The 23119-nt window shown below is 43.5% G+C and overlaps 1 protein-coding gene and 1 long non-coding RNA gene across 3 annotated transcripts in view; one reads left to right on the top strand and one right to left on the bottom strand.

Moving 5' to 3' along the window:
* The window catches only part of TMEM143 (transmembrane protein 143), a 43336-nt gene extending 28215 nt beyond the window's left edge, over positions 1-15121 (bottom strand). Inside the window, exons 1-4 of one of the 2 annotated variants that reach the window (XM_083162610.1) lie at positions 14996-15121; positions 9058-9272; positions 2059-2166; positions 801-998 (exon numbers count right to left, since the gene is read on the bottom strand). In XM_083162610.1, the coding sequence (XP_083018736.1) occupies positions 801-998; positions 2059-2166; positions 9058-9252 (501 nt within the window). In that variant the 5' untranslated portion in view covers positions 9253-9272; positions 14996-15121. Of the gene's footprint in view, positions 1-800; positions 999-2058; positions 2167-9057; positions 9273-14523; positions 14619-14995 lie in introns of those variants that run through there. The other variant, XM_083162609.1, reaches the window with a different exon arrangement.
* Positions 15080-22401, top strand: LOC146042558 (uncharacterized). Its single transcript, XR_014463916.1, has 3 exons — positions 15080-15317; positions 19168-19357; positions 21413-22401. It is a non-coding gene; the product is annotated as an uncharacterized LOC146042558 (long non-coding RNA).
* Positions 22402-23119: the final 718 nt, after the last annotated feature.

Genomic DNA, 23119 nt, shown 5'->3' on the forward strand with positions numbered 1-23119 from the left:
TCTGATTTGAACGTACAACAAAGAAAAAAAGCAAGTACCGTATCTGTGTCTGGAACAAACCAAGTTCCAATGCAGCTACACTGATTTTTTCTGTGCAGGGTAAATACTGGCTGCACTTACATGTACAGTAGTTCACAAATGTTAGACTGCTTTATTTTTACACTGCAATTTAAGTTTTAGTTTGGACATTCCCTTCCCCCATCCCACCTGCAGTGCAACATGGCTATTTTTTGTTGAATGGCAAATTACCGGGTAGAACGGCTTCACCTTAGGAATTTTCCTAGCAGTGAGAACGGGGGTCTGGATCTGCTGTCGTAAAAGCCGTATTGTTCACACTGGCAGTGTGAACACGGTATTAGTAGATTTTCAAGGTTTCATTTTTCTCTAGTAGCTCACACCTCAATTAAGGTTGGTGATCACTGGTTTAAATCATACTTGCCTACTAAAAAGAAGAAGCGTAGAGAGGGGCTGCAGGCAACTTTTGAGGGGCTCCGTAGATCTATTATGTCATTAGGCCTGGCCCCATAACAGCAAATGCCACGATTCACAGATCATTGAAGAAGGGGTGGGGCTAAACATCACTGTCTTGTTCCATTTAGAATCGCCAACTCAAAAATGTGCTTTATCCACATCTTGGCCGCTTCACTATAGAGATCCAGCTAGTTCTAACCGAAAAATCGCGAGTCTACCACAACTTCTTGGAATGTAAGTAAGACTAGTTTAAATCAACCCCCGATAAGCACTGCAATCCAGTCACATTTAATTAACTACAGTAAAAGGAGGACAAGTGTAACCAGTACCTGCACTCCATCCTGTGGGTGATGTACTATCAGAGCATATGCCAATGCATCCTCTGACAAAATATTGTAATTGGCTTGATCAAGAACCTGCTGCAAATGTTCCAAGACTTCCTTTTCCCGAGATAATTTCTCTGCATCTGTGAGGCTGGTGGTTTCCAGCATGGCATCACGGTCTGGATTGATGGGATCATATAGGACCTTAGAGGGACAAAGAATAATCAGAAAAAAAACAACAGAAATGTCATCTCTGGCATGCACCTGTATCTCCAATTAACCAAGCATTTATATTACATTTAAAACACATTTCTAAATGTGAAATTCAGTGATCTATAGAGAGAGATATCTGCTGTACAGTATATTAACCATACAGTATTTAAATCAGGCACTGGCAGCAGTAATTTGATAGGTGCCTATTATTATGTAAGACCTCTCCAACCCAGCACTGACATGGCATTGATTCCACAAGGGAAAGAAAAACCTGCAGAGATATTTTTAATATGGGATTTGCATGAACAACAAATCACTACAGGACACATCAAAGCCTAGCAATCAATCCCACCAGGTGAGACACCGCACACAGCATGCACTTTAAGCCATTAGGTCGGCCAGAATTGACAGAAAAAAGGGAAAAAAATGCTTAACATCTTCTCAAAGCGCAGAGATGCCTACAAATATATCTTGAATCGGGACTGAATAGAAAGTATATTGCACCGTGTGTACACCCCTTATTTATTGTCATCTGTACATGATGTGCTGCAATGTAGCAGCTGCAGCTTTTTTCCTAATAAAAGTTTTGTTCAGTTTACAGACACACATTATACAAGTAACATATCGACTTAAGCAGCGGTTTCATTGTGCGTCCTAGTTGCATTGCATTGTGACGAAGACACATTTTCATAAAAAAAATGGTGCCTAATGTTAACAGAGTTGCACAGGAGCTGTTGGCTCACTCGGGCAAGGCATCTCAGGCTGCATTGCGGATTGTGGCCATTATTCTGGTTGACTCCCTCGGGTGCTAATTCGCACCCTTGCGAGTCATCCAGTACCCGCCCTGCGAATGGTGGTATGCCCGCCCCCCTTCGCACACCGGGTTCGTTCGCCTGGCACGTGAATGGATGTTTTACATAAAACATCCATTCCCATGCCAGTGTGAACCTCCTCATCTTTTTGTTCAACCTTATTTTCTTTATAACACAAATGTTGGTTCTCTCCCTCACCCCTTGTCTCTGGATTAGCTGAGCATATGAAGGTTACTTACTTGAAGCTTCTCAAGAATAGAATGGTAAGGCTGAAGAAGTGAGGCGTCCAGTTGTTTCACAAAGGAAAGGAAAGACTGCTTCTCCTCTACATTCGAAGAGTGAAAATCCTACAGGGTAAAATAGAGATGCCAACATCCATGCCAGCATTATTAAATACTTGGACACTACAGATGGGTACACATTATATTACACATAGAATACAGGTTGAGCATCCCTTATCCAAATAGCCGTTATCCAAATTATTCCGAAAACATAGTCTCCAAAATGTACTTTTATTTAATTTATTTTTCATTTTTGCTAAAATCCTACTGGGTACATCTGTAACTGGCACTAAATATGTGCAAGGACATGATTGCTTGGCATTCAAGGTCAGTGCCTGAGACAGTACACAAACTGTGTTTCATGTTTTAAAACCTTGTTTCATGCGCAAATAAAATATATTTGTGGGTATTTCATGTATTTGATGTGTTTATACAACATAAATGCAAGATACCTCATTCAAATATAAAAATATTCCAAAATAAGTTCTTCTGGTCCCGAGCATTTTGGATAAGGGATACTCAATCTGTATTTTGAAAAATGTGGCCGATCTGAAGGAACGGGACTCTGCCAGATATAGATCATAGAGTTGACAGCGTCTAGGTCAACAGTCAGTGGATTGAAAACAAAAAGTTGACACAAGCGAAAGGTCAAACATGTTGCCCGTGATGTCTTAAGGGGACACATTGGTCAATATGTACCCATCTTAAGGTGTGTCACCGCTATTGTACAAGGCATAAAAAGATACGGAAAATGGAACTAGAAAGAAGCATGGATAGAGAAACCAACAGATTGATATTAGGTCAAACAAACTTTAAATCTAAATAAATAAATCATAATATCAAATAAAATCCAATACATATTTGGAATTTTCATCTGTCTAAAAACCAAAACAATTTTTAAAATTTGATTTTAGAATGTAATCCTTAGAACATGCCTTCCAAAAAACATTCTGATGTCTTTGACATTGTTTCATTTTAGAATGCTACATGTATTCATGCATTAAGAAATGTTTTATGTAGGCAACCGGTTAATAGGTCAACACTGGCAAAAAGATGACACATGGAAAGTCATGAGTTTTCACTTTTTTTTCCTTCAATTTTGGGCTTTTTTCATACTTTTAAATCTACGTGGACTCCAACTGGGAACAGTAACTTGTACCAATCCCCTATGGGGGATATGCAATCTGGCGGCGCTATTTCCGACGTGGGAAATAGCGGCAGCTCCCTATTCAATACTGTCATTAACGACAGCATTGAAGCGGGATGACGGCAGAACGGTCCTGACTTCAGAAGCTGTCGGGCCTGTTCTGCCGATAACGGCCGTGGATTATCATTATCCGGGCTGCAGATCGACAATCCATGGCCGTTTTTGCGGCCACGCCCCCTTTGCACCCATCAGCAGGCGGGACATTGAATTCCGTCTGTCATTATGCGGTCAATCTGTCCGCAAACGCACCTGGTTCACGGCTGTCGGCAGGTGATCCAACATTGCATACCCCCTAATAATCTGGAATTTCTAAGAGTTTGCCTGATGGATCACTGATCATTTATGGCCACCGACTGCCAGTTGTGGGTGGGTTAGGGAATTGAGGCTAAGATGTATAAGGGCCTTTAGTCAACCCTTTAAAGAAGTTGTAGAAGGTATACAGTACCTCCCCCACAAAAGTAAAAAAAAATCCATTCAATCCCAGTTAAAATGTGATGTCATGATAAAGGTTTCCTCAAAACTGAAAATCGTTGACAAAAAGAGTGTGAACAGCCAAAAGAAAACCATTGCATAATCCACATCCTGTATGCATGTTTTTTTATGCAATTGGTGTTTTATATGGATTTCTAATTCTTTTACCTTTTAACTGCACTTAAATGGATTTTTTTTAAATCTGGTCTTGGGACACTATTGTAAGATTATTGGAAATGAGAAAAAAAACCTTTTTGGATTATATGGTTTATGGAATAAGTAATACTCTACTCACAGCAATTTCAGATCGTATCAATAATATAAAGATTTATTTTTATATCAGCCTGGAAAAAGAAACCTTTATATTCTTGATAAAATCTGAAATTGCTGTGAGTAGCGTATGCACATTGAACCCCTTACCTGCACACTTTGAGTGACAGTGAGGTATGCTTAGCATTTTATTTTAGGTTCTCCATAATACTTTGAAGGTGTCGGAAGGTTCTAATACAGTATATCACCCAAACGTAATCATAATCAAATGGGAGTCTGGGTATGCCCACAAACACTACCTACATCTTTTTTTCTTTGTTCCCTTATAATTTGGCGATACTGAATCTCAAATATTTATTCTCATATATTGTTAAAATATATTTTTTACATAATCTAAAACCTGTTTGATGAACACTTCATCACACTAACAGAAACCTTTATATGCTTGGAAACACACAAATTGCTGTGAGTAGGGTATGCCTAACAACCAGACGCTCACTTATCAAAGAAACTTCTATATGTTTACCTTGCCAACCTTTTCGTGTGAGATATGCCAATCATACATTGGGTGTCTTAATAGTGGTAGAGCTCAAACACATAACTCTTCTGTGATGAAAGAAACTTTGATGGGATTAATCGCTCTATAATTAAGCATGACGCTATCTGTTTGCCCCTACAGGATTGGGTGCCGGACGGGGTCCCGACAGTCATTTACCCGACGTCGGGATCCCGACTGTTAAAACACCGACAGACAGGTTCCCGATGGCCACCAGCTATTTTCCCTTGTGGGGGTCCACGACCCCCATAGAGGGAGAATAGAATAGGTGGCGAGCCACCGTGCCCGCAAGGGGCTTTGTTGCGGGTGCCATGCTGTCTGAGTCCAGCCAGTCGGAACCCTATACCACACCCACAGGATTATGGAGAGCTATGACTATTGCCTGCTAAATGTAGCTACAGGTAGTTACCAAACACTTCCTCCAGTAGTTGTACATGACTGTTTTATTGCAATGTTTGCATTTATCGTTGTGCATTGTTTTTATCCTATGTTGTTGTTTCTGCTAAATATAATAATAAAAATCATAATAATAGTAATAACAAATGATACATAGACATTGCAGCTGCTTAAATGGCCTTTTCCATTTAAATTTCTCACTATTGCTAAAACCAGTTGGTAAGGCAACATATGAGTTTTTGATCACATTATAATATAAAAGGAGAATACTGCTGAATTAATTCTATATTGATATGAGTATGAAGCCTTAAGGTATAAACTGCTAATGGAATTTAAACCTTCTAGGATCAACAATAACCTCAAAAACTATATGTTGCACTAAAATACCATACTCACAGCAATCGCTCAAAGCTAAAAACAAGAGGAACAGAACTTGGGGAAGACAATAAAAACCACATTTGTCATAACAGCAAAACTATTGCTTGACAATAGAGGGACTATATAGGTCAGCATTTCAGATTTCAAGAAAACATGTGTAGGAAACATATTTTACCTGATAAAGACACAAGACATTCCATATGACACATTTGTGGGCAGATTAATGCGTTATGCCGTCCCGTTCCTAGGACTCGGTCGTTAAACGAACGTGTATAAAAATACATAATACAAGTACAGTACACTTCTAAATAAAGAAAAGTCATACTCCTCCTATCCTCTGACATATCGAGGAGATGCTGCAAAACATGCGCTGCACGGGTCACTAAACAGTCTGGGTGGGTCGTAAGTACGAATGGGTAGGCGGGACGCAAGGGCGGGGTTGTAAGTTTGAGCAGACGCAGTGCGGTCGATAAAAGAACGCCAGGTTGTAAGTCTGAGCGCTCAATAAACAGGTAAGTCATTAAGTGAGGAATGTCTGTATTGACATACTGGGTAGCAGAAATGCTTCATGTAATATTGGTTTACAATAGCACTTATAATTTATTAATTAATGTGGCTTGGCATAATAATAGGAATACCTAAAATGTTAGCCCAGTTTATTTTAAGGATTGCCTTTTTATTTGCGAGGTATTAAAAAGTATCATGGAATAGGTAAGGGCTGTACCAAAAAAAAATAATAATAATAATTGGTGGATTAAGCCAAAAAGAACCAGCGCTCTATGACCGATGTGTCACAAATAGTCATTAAGAAACGGAAAGGCACAAATGTCTCCATTAAATAATACTGTATATAATAAAAAATGAGAGGGCACAGTCAGTTTCATCTGGCCTTTAACCTGCACATGGGGAAGAATGGTTTGCTGTAAGGCAGGATATTTCTATCAATTAATGAGTGCAGCAGTAATGGGCAAATCTGTGAAATCTGACAACTGCTTCTGGCTATGTATTACAGATCCGTCTCACATGGTTTTCCCTCAAGAGTAACAGCAATCAGCAACTGTCTATTTGGGAAAGTAACAAAAAAACAGAAGAGAAGGTCACTGTTCATTAATAGATTTCCTACCAGAGTTCAATATTTGCACTCAGAACGAGCATAAAATGCAGCTTAGCCATTAGTGGTACCCACTGCTCATTAGATCACATTTAATTTAGGAATAGAGACCAGAGGACCCCTATATGATAAACTTACCTAGATTGCAAAGAGCCTCCTCTCGGACTCAAAATGTCATGTACTGTAAAATTACATTTACTATAAACAGAAATCCTAGACACAAAAGTTGTGCACAGTCCATAAAACTCTCTCTGCTGCTAACAGAGTAAATCATTATAAGAACTCCCCTCAAATCCTGAATCAATGTAGTCAGTAAGGGCATTAAGATTCACACACATGGATGACTGCAGTGTAAAACCAAAAAATAAATTGTGGGTTCATTAACGCCCTTGTTAATGCCCCATACACTAGTCTGACTTCTCCGAGGCACAAGTCGGACCTGAAGTCCGAACTTCCCCAGCAAATCCCCGGGAGTGATTTCATCCAATTTGGCACTTGATGTGCTATTTTATATATATAAATTTATATAATGATTATATATATATATATATATATATATATATATATATATATAATATATAAAATGATTTATATAAATAAATCAATGAGATTTATTGCATGTGAAAGGACTCCCGGAGAGCTGCTGTTCAAGGGAAATCGGATGTAATACATCGCAGGCACTAAATAGCACCCGCGATGTGCATTGACAGCTGCACATCCAATTTATCTTCCGTGCAGCACGTTCAATCTCTGGATCCGATCTGATTGATGCTCACACGGAACTGCACATCGGATCAGATGGGATGTCAAACACATGCGATTTGCCCACTTTTCACCCGATTTTTCATCCTGATCCTTTGGAATCGGGTGAAATCGGCCATGACCGCATAAGAGTATGGCTACCTTTAGCCAGATAGGCAGTTAGAAATAACAATCACATATTTTTCCATCAGGACCAAAGTATTTCCTTTCCAACTCCTATCGGTCATCAACTTTTATACAACTATAAAAATGGACTCAGAGCCTAATATTTTGATAGTCTAAAAATGTTGGGGGCCATCGTCATATACACTGTATAATGGTAATATGCAAAGTGCTCCCATATTTACCAGTCTAACGGGACTGTTTTTAATTTGGAAGCCTAAAACTTTGAACATTTTATACTGGTCTGAGGTGTCAAATATTGGCACTTTTATGTTTTTAACAGAGCATCACATTATTAGGGCTCATAAGTGAGCTTACTATCCACTTGAGGTGAGAAGTCATTTAGATCTTAAGCAGATTTCACTCTATCCTTATTTTGGATTCCACAATACTGCCCACTCTATTCCTACTTTTGACTCTTCCACAGCTCCCCCACTGTCCAACAGTCCCGTGGGGCTTTCAGTCCCGATGGTTTTCAGCAGTTAGCTGCTGCAAATGGGTGCTGGCTTATTGGGTCTGGTCACCAGATTGCATTTCATCCAATGAGGGGCTATCTTCTGTTCAGCTGAACCAAACGACAAATCTAGGACCAGCAGCCCATATTTAAAGTTTTCTTGAGGAGCTGACCAGACCTCTTTTTTTCAGGAGGCCTTCCTGGTCCAGTGGATTGCAGTATATTCTCATACAACTTCTCTACTGAATTAACAGTCCCAGTCTGGTTACTCCAGTGCGCATTTCCGGTCCCATTCCGCACACTCCAGTGCACATTACTGGTCCCAGACTGGTTATTTCAGTACATATTACCGGTTCCAGATGGTTACGCTTTACACACTACCAGTCCAAGCCTGGTTACATAATAATAGCACTCATCTAGCCAATTCAAGTCTCTCACCTCTACTTCCCGATCAAATATCAGCCTGGATCTATTCAATCCCGGCAATTTTCATCTAGGACTTACTACTGCAGATTCAGCTCCTTGAAAAGCCAAATATGCATTGGCTGAAACAGACACTAAACTGTCAAATTAGTAGACGTTCCGTCTAAAAAAAAAAAGTGGATACATCAATCCACGTCTTTTTCGACTTTCAGAATGTTTCCGAAAGTCTGAAAATAAATAGAAAAACTTTGAATAGATAGAATGTAAATTTGATCTATTATAGGTGAAAACTGCAAATATTTCAACTTTCGGAAATATCGTCAGGGATTGAATACTACCCCCAACCCCATGGTCTCCACTCCAGCCCCCACCATAATATCCACTTTGGGTGCAGAAAAAAAACCTCAGTTCTGACACTCTGGGTGAAATTTAATAAGATGAGAGATTCAGAAAGTGAGAGATTTGGTAAGAAATTTCCAGTTTTTCTAAAGTGGCAATCATTTACACTTCCAATCAAACTGGTTTTGCAGTGTAAATGATTGCCGCTTTAAAAAAACCCTACAGATTTCTTACCAAATCTCTCACTTTCTGAATCTCTCATCCTATTAAATTTCACGCTATGCTTCTCCAAAGTACTATTAAGTGATAAAATGAAATAATCACATTTTTAAACATGAAGAACACAGCTAAACAATAGAATTGCCCAGTAGATTTAAAAAAATCACCACTGCGATTGTGTGCATTATTTACATCGTAGTCACACTTACCTGCGTCAAATGCTCCACTAGCTGACTCTTGGGGAAAGGAATATGTCTCTCTTGATACTGTATAGTCCAATCCCTGGGCTCACTGGGTTTCCACATTTTTCTGTACTCTGCCATTTTAGTAGACAGTGACCCCATGGTACGGGTTAATGAATTTCCTATCCCAATCCCAGTCTTGTACAAAGCTGTGTACAGCATGGTGCCGGCCAAGAATGTCCCTACGTGAGAACACAGACATGACATAAAGTAGGTCAGATCTTGCTATTACTGTACTTTAGTTAGGACAGACTGAAGGCTACAGCAAAACTGTATCGCACACATATGAATACAATACTTACGAAGATTGCATGTTCACCAGCATACACAAAACACTACTTCATATAGAGATTTTTCAGAGGTACAGTATAATCCTGCATCCATTGTCTGTTATATTCTAGCAAAGCAGGTCTCAATCTGTGGGTCCTAACCCTAAAGTGGGTCCCGACCTTCTCAGCATGGGGTCGCGACTCCATGTTGCTGACCATCAGGCCGATGACTTTTCTAATCTCAGTCTTTGATTTAAGGAGTTTGAAAAATCTGTTGAATTGTCTGTTTTAGGCTCCTCCCATCATTTCATGCCTCCACAATGCTGCCATGTATGGCTGTCTGCTGACTACACATGTGACGTGATGACCTTCTGCAGTAACTTGCTGGGGTCCAGTAATTATTTTTATTGTCTAATGGGGTCCCAGAGCAAAATAGTTTGAGGACCCCTGTTCTAGCAGAAAGTTTTATACAATGTTAAGATTAACTTTCTGCTCACTGCTTCGTAGATCAAATGGAAGGGGCCGCAAAACACTTAGTAAAGAATTAACTATTTAATGAGCTCCATAGGTACTGTAACTCATTTCCCCATGATGTGCCACTGGCATGGTCAGGTGAAAACACTGGTAACTGGTATCAGCGCTAGGTTCTAATTGAACCCCATAGAGGTGTGCAGAAAACCTGGTAAAGATTCTCTATCATAACAGTTCATGCATGTGCATGCTTACAGGTAATCGCAGTGATTTATGTTAGAGGAATCACACCTAATTCTGAGGGGATTGCACCTTTATACATTATATTCATTACCCATCTTAATATGTAGTGTATCAAGGGGTTCAGAATCGATACTGCAGCAAAAGGGTGTATGGTCATAGTGCCTTCCCTCTCTCAACTGCTGAGGGAAGAGAAGTGGGTGAGGGATGTAGATCAATATTTCCCAAACCCAGTCCCCACGTACCCCAACAGCTCATTTTTTCAGAATTAATTTCTATCTTTGGAAATAGATAGTATAATTGCTGACCTGCTAATTATAAAAATAACAACCCGGGTGACATTTATTAGAGATCGATGTTGGGTTTTTGGCGATTTTTATCGCAAAAACGGCCGTTCTTTAAATTTTTTTCCCAAATCGACTACTAAATGGGTGGCGATTTGCGGCATAAATCACACTTTTTGCCGCGAAATCGCACTTTCTAAAAGTGCGATTTTTTTTAACTCCGGAATTCGCATCCAGATGTTTTCCCCATTAAAAAAGATACAATTCACATTTTTAATGAGATGCGAATTTGGAAATCGCCAAAAAAAATGGTCTAAAGTTCCAAAAAAAAAATAGACCTGATCCTGACTGGCGATTTTGTCAGAAGCATGGCGATTTTGTCAGAACCATGCACAGATCATTGTGATCTGTGTATGGTTCTTTGGTTAAATATGTGTAAAAGTAATAAAAAAAATTGGCGTGAGGTCCCCCCTCCTGTACATAACCAGCCCCGGGCTCATTGAGCCGGACCTGGTTCCAAAAATACGGGGGACAAAAAGCGTAGGGGTCCCCCGTATTTCTGAAACCAGCCCCGGACTCTTGGACCAGTCCTGGTTCCAAAAATACGGGGGACAAAAAATCTGGGGGTCCCCCGTATTTTGAAACCAGCACCGGGCTCCAACAGCCCGCAGTGTCATGCCACAGCCGGGGGACACTTTTTACACGAGGTCCCCCGGCCGTACCATGAGCACCGTGGCTGGTCAGCCTTGGACGGGGTACCTGGAGGAGTGGGGACCCCCCAATAAAGGGGTCCCCCCCCCAGGCTCCACCCGTCCAGGGCTGAAGCCCGGGGCTGTCACCGGCGTCCCTGGCCATTGGACGCCGGCCTGATATGGTTAAATTCTCATTCCTAACATTGCTTAATACAGGAGAACTACAAGTGCCAGCAGACCTCCCCCGCAGGCTGGGACTTGGAGAACCACAAGTCCCAGCATGCGGGGCATTAATGGGCCCGCTGGGACTTGTAGTCCACCTGTAAAAAGAATGTTAAAATAAAGCACACACACAGAAAAGTAAAACTTTATTACATACACACACATCCACACACCTCACTTTTACACCGCTATACATACCGATCCAGGATCCAGCGCTGGTCTCTCTGCAGCAGAGCCGGACAGCCCGCACTGACAGCGGGCTGAACCGGCTTCCTCCGATGCAGCTAACAGCTTCTGTCGCGCTGTCCCAGCGCGACAAAGGCTGAGAGCGTGATTGGGCGATGCATCTCCATGGAGACGCATAGCTCAGCCCTGATTGGCTGAGCTATGCGTCTCCATGGAGACACATAAGCCGGAGACGCTCTCAGCCTCTGTTGCGCTGGGACAGCGCGACAGAAGCTGTTAGCTGCATCGGAGGAAGCCGGTTCAGCCCGCTGTCAGTGCGGGCTGTCCGGCTCTGCTGCAGAGAGACCAGCGCTGGATCCTGGATCGGTATGTATAGCGGTGTAAAAGTGAGGTGTGTGTGGATGTGTGTGTAATAAAGTTTTACTTTTCTGTGTGTGTGTTTTCTTTTAACATTCTTTTTACAGGTGGACTACAAGTCCCAGCGGGCCCATTAATACAAATTCATCATTCATCCAATCGTGTTGGAAATAGAAATTTCATTAAATGGGGGCACTGCACTGTTTGCCACCATTGGCTTGTGAAGATATTAAGGTGATGTGATGATTAGTACCCATCCCCACTGAGATTGCTGATTCTGTACACGGGTGCCGGACGGGGTCCCGACAGTCATTTACTTGAAGTCTTGATCCCGACTGTTAAAACACCGACAGATGTGTTCCCGACGGCCACCAGCTAATCTCCCTCGTGAGGGTCCACGACCCCCATAGAGGGAGAATAGAATATGTGGCGAGCGTAGCGAGCCACCGTGCCCGCAGCATGGCGAGTGCAGCGAGGGGCTTTGTTGCGCTCGCCATGCTGTCTGAGTCCGGCCAGTCGGGATTCCAACTGTTGGAACCCTATACCACACCCCTGTACACTGGAGGCTGTTACATGCCTTGCTCTGATTGGGATTCATTCTAAAGAGTTTTTTTTACAAATCATCAGCCCTGCTTGCTTTTCTGTGCTAATCTCCCACTGCACTGACCGGGATTCTCTGTCAGTATGCATTCATGCCTTCCTAGTGAGGGCCTTCCATCAGTGCTCCAAAGACATAGTGGTAGATTCACTGGCTTCTGACACAATTAACCATAGCATAAATGTGTTTAGTTTTGGTAAGAAAAGTAATTGATAGACCTCACTGTGGCTGGGTCTCCTATGAATGGTTACATATTTTATTTGGGTGTGGTATGGGATCCCGACTGGCCGGGCTCAGACACACTAGGGAGAATAGCCGGTGGCCATCGGGATTTGAACAGTCGGGATTCCGACATCAATGTAGTGACGGTCAGAATCCTGACTGTCTGTCAGCCATCCAGCACCCATTCTATGTATAGTGGAGCCCAAATAACAATGAAAATAATAATAGTAATAATAATGTTCTTGAATGATACACTATAGGATAGTACATAATGTTTATTAGTTTTTATGTTTACTTAACTTTAAATGCGGCATTTCATTATTTTAGATACTTATGTGTATACAAACACAATCCCTAAAGGCCCATACACACAGACTTCAGCCTGTTTTCTAAGCGATCTGACTAGATTGCTTAGAAATTAAGCATGGATCGCTTTGTGTGTATGGAATGGGGGTAGGTAACTGCGCTCGCGTTTTTTAGCAGCCTTAATAGAATTTGGATAGTTGCTTTGGGTATTTAAGGCGCTTATGTGGGAAACGAAATTGGGGTTAAAGCATAAAGTAGAACACTGTGCTTGCCTGTAAGGAAAGAAGGGGGATTAGTAATAAAATGTTTACAGCTCCTTTTAAGAGTGAGTTTTGTTTTTGAGTTTGCGGACGCTTTGTGTGTATGCTCTCAAGCAACAGCGATGTGTGGTCCGTCGCCATCGCCTGACTAGATCTTGACATGTATTGAAGATCTAGTCAAATTGCCAGTGTTCTGATCAGAGAACACTGACCAGCACAGATCACTCATATACACATGGGCGTTGTATGGGCGATCTAGCAAGCCCAGTGTGCTGAGCAATCTGACTAGACTAGATTGTTCAACGCACCAGTTGATATGAAACCTTGAAATCAACGCACCGCGATATGAAAACACCTTCACAGTAGTCATAATTGCAAAAAAAAAAAAAAGAAGGTGGTCAGCATACAACTATACAAAAATATAAGAGATACGGTATGGTGTGTACACATGGTCAACGGCCGTGCTATTTGATCCCATGTTCTGCAATCCAGAACACATGCTAGCAATTTTTACTACATAGTACAGATCTGTACTATATAGTTAATGCAGCCCTGTCTATCTGGCTTCAATTCGTCCTGTGCAGGAGCACGCATCGGGATCACAAAGTTAAAAAACCTGTGCGACCTGCATGCTAAATTGTACCGTGTGTACACAACAATATCGCTATATAAAGAATGTCAAAATTGTACTGGAGTGTTCCTCTTTAGTTCATACTTTTGGGAGCACAGTACAGAAAATTAAAGCTTTGCTTTTATCTGAAATACAGACATGGCTGTGGAGACATATGACCATGGAGTTAGGGGGCCAGGGGTGTCTTAGCCCACTCATTCTAATCATACTGCTTTGGGCCTAGGTAATTAGAACCTGCCTCTCCCCACTCTTGTTTACTGGCTCAGATATAGTGCCAAGCATGAACATCATGTCCCAGAACAAATACTAAACTTAGAAACATGTCTTCCAAATGCTGAAAGGCAGCCTGAGCATAGCGGGAATGTGGGATTAGACAGGCTGGAATTTAAGTGAGATCCATAAAAAATGAAATGTAACATTGTCAGGACCCAGTAATAGGAACGTTGCAGTAATAGGTTTGCCAGCTATTAACATATGATGTAACCTATACAATCATAGGACATTAGTTACTACCACAACAAATAACATTTTAATAACAAATCTTTTTCAGCGTTATTCTGTAATTATGCCCGTGTCTCCACCAGCCTGGCTCCTCCACACAGTGCCCTCAGGTGGTTGGTAGCATGCACACCCATGGGCTGACACTTCTGCCCCTGAGGCCATCACCTCTCTGGTGCTGTAGTGTGCCTACATACCTCCCAACATGTCCCATGCCAGGAGGGACACAATGCTGTGTTCCTGGACTTCCCTCTTAATTTATGATTGCAAGCACCTGTGTTGAACAGGTGAAGTGATAATAAAGGCGTTTCACCACAGGTGATGGCCATCATTAAATAAGAGGGAAACGCAGGACTAGAGCATTGTGTCCCTCCTGGAGAGGGTTATGTTGGGAGGTATGTGCCTATTCGCAGCTGTAGACATGCTGGCACTTGTAGTTCCACCACCACTATAAAGCACTGCCCTACAGTGTCTTTATTGGGTTGGCTGTAACTATAAACACATATACATGAAAGCACACACACTGCGCTGTAGCACTGCTTATTCCCCCGCTCTGCCCCATACACTGTGTGTAATGTATACGTGCTGTGCTTTCTGCCGTGTGATGTCACCACCTGTGTGTGTGTGTCAGTGCTGGTGGTATATGTATAGTGTGCGAGCGCCGCTAACCTCTGGGTGAGCAGAGCTGACATCAAGATCCTGGGCATGCGCACTGCGCAAGAACCGGCCCGCACTGGGCAGCGCCATCTTCTACGTCCGTCCCCTCCGACGTCATCACGCTTCGGTGTGGTTGTGGTGACGCAGCCTATGGCGTTCAACCAGTGTTACTGTGTGTGCAGTGTTTGTGTTTGATTCACAACTCAGAGGCGGGTGAGGGTGGGCACCGCTAGGGGGAAGCACAGTAGGAGCTCATTGTATAAGGTTATTTCCGAATCCTTACATACATCTTTGCAATATAAAGCTCCTAGGAATAGCTGCAGAATGCACGTCTGTAAGTTTCTGTACTGTATTATTATTATGACTCTACTGTCATCCAAAAAATGCATTCTAAATTTGGGCACCAGCTTTTGCTTGCACTTGCTTTTCCATTTAGTTTAGAAAAGCAGATTTCAATAGCGCCAGCATTGTGAGCGGTGTCGCTCTGGCGCCAATGTCACCAGTGTCGTTATTCAGACTGCTGGTATTCCGGGTGCCTGTATGACTGGATCCCTTAGAAACATCGGGAGCAAACAATAATTGTATATAAACTGCCACTCTCTCTATTATGCATACATACACTTCCTCTCTCATACATACTTACATATGTACGTACTTACGTACGTACATACATACATACATACTGTGACAATGATCACACAGCATACATGCCGACTTTTTTTAAACTCCGCCGGGAGAAGCCCGTAGAGGAGTGAAAGCAGGGCTGGAGTCGGGCTTTGTTTTGGGGGTGGGGCAAGGCTGACGTCACCAAGCCCCGCCCCCACGTCCGGCAGCCGCATTCATTATCGGTGCCGTGGGTGGGGAGGAGGGGTTAAAATGATGCGAAATGCTGCGATTCGCGTCATTTTAGCCCCGCCCCCTCCAAGCGGGCCCACGAAATTCAGACATTTTTACCGTGGGGAAGGGGGGAGCAGGGATTTTTGCTACAATGCGGGAGACTTGCCCACCTTCCCGGGGGGCCGGGAGGGGGACCCGATTTGCGGGACCATCCCGGCCATTCCGGGAGGGTAGGAAAGTATGATACACAGGGATTCAAATGAAGACTTTGATCTTTATTTGATAAAGCAGGTTACCAGATGAATTCCATAGGCAAGCATAGTTACAGGCAGCAGCATACAGGTAATCACAGCATAAACAGACTCTTACGAATGTTCCAGTGGTCCCTACCATAGCCCACACCTGGCCTATCACTTGGGCAGCTAATCCACCAGCAAGAGGATTTGCACTCTGCCCTGGAAACACTTATGTCAGGAAATCACAGGTGCTGCTGATTACACACCTGGCTTCTGCTACTGCACTAAACCCTAGTCTGGATCCTCCACATTACTCTCATGTGGAGAGATGCTCTCTCTGCCACAATACATACACTTCCTCATTAATACATACATACACTTCCTATCACATACATACATACACTTCCTCCCTCATACTTTCATACATACATACACTTCCTCCCACATACAGCAGCACATACATGCAAACATACACTTCCTCTCATACATACACACATGCTTACATACACTTCCTTTGTCATACATATATATATATATAAGCGGGGGTCCAGAGCAGCACTCTTGCGGTTTTCCTTTCAAATAAGACACCACACAGTGGGACTTAGAGGTTCAGCCGACGTTTCGGATGTGACTCCTTTATCAAGACCGCTAGTTCTAATACTGAAACCAGGGACCGCCAGGCTTCAAAAAAGGACAAGCGCCCAGCGGGTGGGGTCCGCACCAGGGCAGGCACAGAAAGAGAGATCGACCCCAACGCAGGGGTGGGCAGGGGAGCAGGATCAAGAAGCAGGGGGCGAGGAAAGAGAACCTGATTTTCAATTTGTCTGCAAGGACACTCACAGAGGTAGAGACCAGGGTCTTGAGTCGCGGGCTCTCATTTGTACCCACACAAAAATTTGATGACTTCAAGTGGAAGACAGACCTACACCGCCTACATCGGAACCTTAAATTAAAGGACTTTTTCAATAAAGATGAGTCCGTTGGTAGAGTGGTCCCACCCACTGAATTTGATAAATTCAAGAAGAAGTCTAGATTCGACCCTCCATCTAGTAATACCTCGATTACTAGTTTTATAAGAGTTCTCGATGTCCAGGTCCAGGCCTCTGCCGCACAGACCACTGCGTTCTCAAATTTATCCAAAGAGGAGTGGGGTGCTCTCAAGGACCTGAGATCATATGAAGATATAATGATCCTCCCCACCGACAAAGGTGGGGGGATCGTTCTTTGGGATTTGGAGGCATACAAAAAAGAAGTCTACTCACAGTTGTTGAATCCCCTGACATATGATCGCGTGTCCGCGGACCCGACCATTAGATATAAAGCAGAGCTTGACAAGATCCTTGCCGAAGCGGTCCGTGAGAAATGGATTCCAGTATCAAGGAGGGAATATCTGTCAACTGATTTCCCCAGGACACCTATAATATACTGTCTGCCCAAGGTGCACAAGCACCCCACAGTCCCTCCGGGCCGGCCAATAATCGATGCTCGCGATTCTCTGTTTAGTCCTGTGTCCACCTTTTTAGATTACTTCCTCCAGCCGTGTGTCCAGAGGTTACCAACCTACCTACAGGACACTACAGATCTACTGAACAAAATCACACAATTTGGACCTGCCATCTCAGAAATGTGGCTCTGCTCGTTAGACATCAGCAGCCTATATACGAGTATTCCACAACAAGAAGGGATACTTGCGACAGTCAAGATCTTGGAGACAGACCCAAGCTACACGGGTCCACCCATAGATTTCATGAAATATTTACTTGAGTTGACACTTACCAGACATTTTTTTCTGTTCAATAATGAGTTCTTTCAGCAGTGAACGGGGTGTGCGATGGGTTCTCCCATCGCACCCTCATTCGCTAACATCTAAATGCATTTTGTTGAACAAGAGATGTTCTTCCAGTCGACATATGCTGCCAGTATCTGCTTTTACTGTCGCTTTATCGACGACGTCCTGTTGTTCTGGACAGGTACCGAAGTAGCCTTTAATCAAATGATGATGGAGATTAACACCCGAGATTGCCCCATAAAGTTTACTTTCAATTTAAGCCAGACTGCCATTCAATATCTGGATGTGAACATAGAGATCACAGATGGTCGACTTGAAACATCGATCTATACCAAACCCACAGTACGCAATACGCTCCTCAAGAGAGGCCTGCCCTTTTCTCAATTTGTTAGGGTCAAGAGGATTACCAGTAAAGAAGAGCAGGTATCCAGGGATCTGGACACCATGAGTGAGAAATTTGCAAGGAGAGGCTACTCACCAGAGATTCTGGTTGCTGCCAGATCTAGAGTCGATAATATCGACCGTAGTGAGCTTTTGAAGAAAACAGCCCCCAAAAATAACTTAGCTGATCGGTTAGGATTGGTCCGTGATTATAACCAAGCTGACACTGTGATCGCTAAACACTCTAAACAACTGTGGCCAGTGATCCAGAAGGACAAGGATTTGAAGAAACTTTAAAATATGTCCCTCATGGCTTGTTACAAACGTGGGCGCAACTTACGAGATTGGGTGGTCAACACAGATATATCCAAACGCCTGGGTCCCAACACCATCAAGAATCCAGGGGGATGTTACAGGTGTGTTGGATGTACCACTTGTAGTGGGATGTCCAGCACTAGAGTGTTCTGTCACCCTCAATTAGGCTACAATATACCCATCAGACATTCTGTCACATGCACCACTACCTACGTGGTGTATCTGATAAAGTGCCCATGTGGCATGGGCTACGTGTGTAAGACTATTAGGACGTTCCGCGAGCGGATAGCCATCCACCGATCCGCCATAAAAGCAGCTCTGAATAAAAAGGATAATGACCAGCCGGTAGCCCGGCATTTTGCCAGTGCTAGGCATAGACTGGCCAACCTGAAATATACCATTATTGACCATGTGCCCTTTGACCCCAGAGGTGGAGATCGTGCAACCCGGCTTCTCCAGATTGAGACCTATTGGATTCACAAGCTGGACACAATGCAACCTAAAGGGTTGAATGAACAACTGTCATATAATATGTTCCTTTAACACATTTTTTCTTGCCTGTCATTACTGTGATTATGTTGTATGTTATTATATTGGTGTTTTCACTCATTGGTATTTCTCCCCAGATCACCGATCCAGCCCGAGTCACAGCATCAGGTTGCTTGGCAACCCAAGCTAGAGCCGGGGATACGCTGACGTAATGGCGCTCATACGTGAGGTGAGAGGTCAGTCGGAACCCGGAAGAGGCATGGACGCCGGAGCGCACCGACGGTGGACGGGGCGGGAGGTAACATGACTGTGGCACACAGTATTTAGGTAAGACTTGTTCATGTATGTATTGTTGGATTTTTTTGGTCTTGATAAAGGAGTCACGTCCGAAATGTCAGCTGAACCTCTAAGTCCCACTGTGTGGTGTCTTATTTGAAAGGAAAACCGCGAGAGTGCTGCTGTGGTCCCCCGCTTGTATTACTTTTTTTGCAGCACCCCGGTCACACTGATTGATATATCCTGGAGTGCCTTTTACTGTATCATATATATATATATATATATATATATATATATATATATATATATATATATATATATACTTCCTCTCACATACAGTACATACATGCATACACACACTTCCTCTCTCATTCATACATACATACATAGATACATACACACATGCATACACACACTTAATTTCTCATACATACATATATACTAGGGTTACCAACTCATCCCTTTAATCCGGGACACATATTAATTACACAGGTTCTGTGGCTGGCTTTCACCTGGTTTTAAACTGCCACACCTCAAAGCCCCGTACACACGGGGGAGATATATTGCTAGCAATATACAGTATGGCTGAGCAATATATTGCTCAGTTTCTCCTTTTCATCAGCGACCAGAGATGGTCACTGATGAAATGGAACCTCTGGCGGCGGTGCCGCAGAGGTAATCAGCTGGTTGCAGGAGCAAGCTCCTGCGACCAGCGTTTAGAAAGGGGCTGAAAAAGGGAGTGCACACCTGGCGATTTATCGCCGGGGTACACTCCCATCACTGGCAATATGGTCGCCTGCGACCATATTTCCAGCGATTTCAGCCCCTATCGCCCCTGTGTATACACAGCTCAAGACTCCATTTCACCTGGTTTTAAACTGCCACAGAACCTGTGTAATTAATGTGTCCCGGATTAAAGGGATGAGTTGGTAACCCTAATATATACATACACTTCCTTTCATATACATACACTTCCTCTCTCATACATACATACATAGGAGGGACACAATGCTCTGTTTCTGGACTTAGCTCTTATGCCGCCCATACATGCTGCGATTCCCGGCGGTGCGATGTGTGCCTTGAGGTGCGCGCTCCCGCGGCACCTCATCGCACAGCAGTGATCGCGAAAACCCCCTAAAATTATAGGTCTCTGGGACCCCTCACTTACTAAAATCGGGGTCCTACTTGACCTTTTCTGGGTCCCAGCGAAATAAAGCCTCCTCTCCCTTCCCCAGCATGGCACACACAGAAGCCTCCTCCTCACCTCCGTATGGCATATACCTTGAGCCAAGGGCCAGCCTGAGCCTTTTTTTTTTTGGTAAGCAAACATATTGGCTATTGTGTGTTTGGGGGGGGGGTAATCGGCAATTAGCCCACTCACATAAAGCAAGATACACATATACTAGAAAAAGGCATAATGTCGGAATAGGGACACCTGTGCTGCACCAATCAGGATTCTGCCCCTGTCCATTGTTTCTAGAACAAAATAAAAGTAATGGCAGCAGGAACAGGAAGGATAGTGTTAGTGAAATCCCAGCAGAGTCTATAGGCTCCTCTCCTACAGGCAGCTCTGTCTGTTAAGAGTTAATTGGTGAGCTGCAGCCTCTCTGCCAGCCGTGCAGTGAGGGGAGGAGGGGACAAGTGGGCCATTAGCACTCAGAGCCTGGAGGAGGTGACAGTGACACACAAGAGAGCAGTACCGCGAGGTAGGAGAGGAAGAGGGAAGTCTGCAGCCTGAGTCCTCAGTCATGGGCGCAGCCATGTTGGATGCAGTCACATAATACCTTGCAACCAATCCTGCAATTCCATTTCTAACATCATACTAGTGCAGCCTATCAGCTTACACTGACCACTATAAGTATCCTGAGAAAACACCCCCAAACTGGCCAGTGCAATTATGTCTTCAACATAGCTGTATCCTGTATTCCAGCTCCTCTGGGAATCCCTGTTTCAAAGACTATAGTGCAAATTAACATCCTGCTGCACAGCCGAACCAGGCTGTGCAGCACTGGATCACATTCATTCGGTTCCACATGATTTCAGTGCTACCATTATCTACTACCTTTGTTCACCATTAATCACTGCTAACTGCTTCCATCATTCCAGCTCATCTCCCGAGTGCCATCACCTATTACCAATCACCATCAGAGAGTTACAGTACTGTTGATATTAGCCACCATCAACTTGTGTCCAACATCGACTTGAACTCCTACCTGTCCTACCCCCGCCTTGAGCTCAGCCTACTCAACTGCGCTGCAATGTAAAGCCTACTCAACTGCAGTGCTTTGTACCGCTTCTCCATCTCCAGCATAAGATCGATGGTCAACACCGGTTAGCCCTTGTAACTTCTATCCTTTGGTTCCAGATCAGTCACAGTTCCTTCGGTTCAAGCTGATTCCAGATTCTTCTCTGGTTCCAGTCAGGAAATACCTCTTTCAGAACCAGCTGATTCACAGACTCAGCACCGGTCCCCGCGGACCAATACTTACCAGCATTGACGTTTCTTAGTTGGGGCTTCAGGTCTGGGGTCCCGCCTCCGACTCTGTGGACTACCGCTTCATTTAATCCCCAAGCTTTGATTTCATTCCAGCCCCAGAGCAAGTCCCCCAGAACAGACTTAATCCTAAAATGTCTTTAATCTCTTTAAAAGCCATAAGCTAGTTGGCAGCTTTGACACTTGATGAGGTCACCAGGATCCACCTACCCAATCAAACAGGGTATACATTCTGGCCCAGTTGGATTTACAAACACACACTGCTCCAGAGGAAGGTGCCAGTTGGGCGCCAAAATGCATTGAGTCATTACTTCACCTTCAGCACAGGACCCTGCCATCTCCACCTTTGCCAGCAAAGTGCTATTCACCCATTGTGGACCATTCAAGGTGGACTGTACATTGATTATACCAGGACAACCAACATCGAAAGCTGGGTAATATTCCGGAACTTTCTCCTCTTTCACTCCAAGTTCTGTGATGAACTAAATATACCAATAGAGATTGGAGGTATCAACGGCCTCATTGGAGACCAGAGCTTATTTGGAGTAACTTTCTCCCTCCTCCCCCCCTCATGAAGCATGCAGGATTAACTTGTTACAACAGTGACCATTTTATTGATTTTGTTTGTATATATCATGTTTGTCATTTGTGTACACAATAAATTGTTTATTCATTTATATTTGTGATTCTCTCAGTGAAACCCAGCGCTGCTCTAACCCCCTTTTCAATCCTAAAATGTGACAGAATGACACTTTGTAACTATTTTAGCACAGCAAGAACATTTAGCCACTTTACAATTGCAATTGTTACAGCTTCAAACTGATACATTTCAACACAACCTAGAGCGGCTTAAGAAAGGATTACCCGGGTACCACTATCTACATAGCTGTATGTCATCACCTTGAGCAAAATGTAAAAAAATTATTATATTCCTTCAGCAATTCATGTTGGTGTGGTGCTACCTTGAGGTGGTAACTATTCCCGGGGGGCATTAATGACATTTTTACTAGGGCTTCACAAATGGTCAGGGCTGCCCCTGCCTATACACAATAAAGAAACACATGATGATGCTCCACACTACTCTGCAGCTATAAGAAAGTCTTTCACTTTTAGAACTTGAAAATAATTACTTGTGACCTGTTAAGGCCCATACACACTGGGCGAATTTGAGCTGAAAGCCGCTCAAAACAGCCTGTTTGAGCGGCTTTCAGCTCAAAGCCTCCGACCTTTTCATGCCCTACTATCCACGTCGGCGTGGAGTTGAGAATAGAATAGTGTGGCGAGCGCAGCGAGCCACCGAGCCCGAAGCGTGGCGAGCG

Source organism: Crinia signifera, chromosome 19 (assembly GCF_055691185.1).
Source record: "Crinia signifera chromosome 19, ASM5569118v1, whole genome shotgun sequence".
Lineage (NCBI taxonomy): Eukaryota > Metazoa > Chordata > Amphibia > Anura > Myobatrachidae > Crinia > Crinia signifera.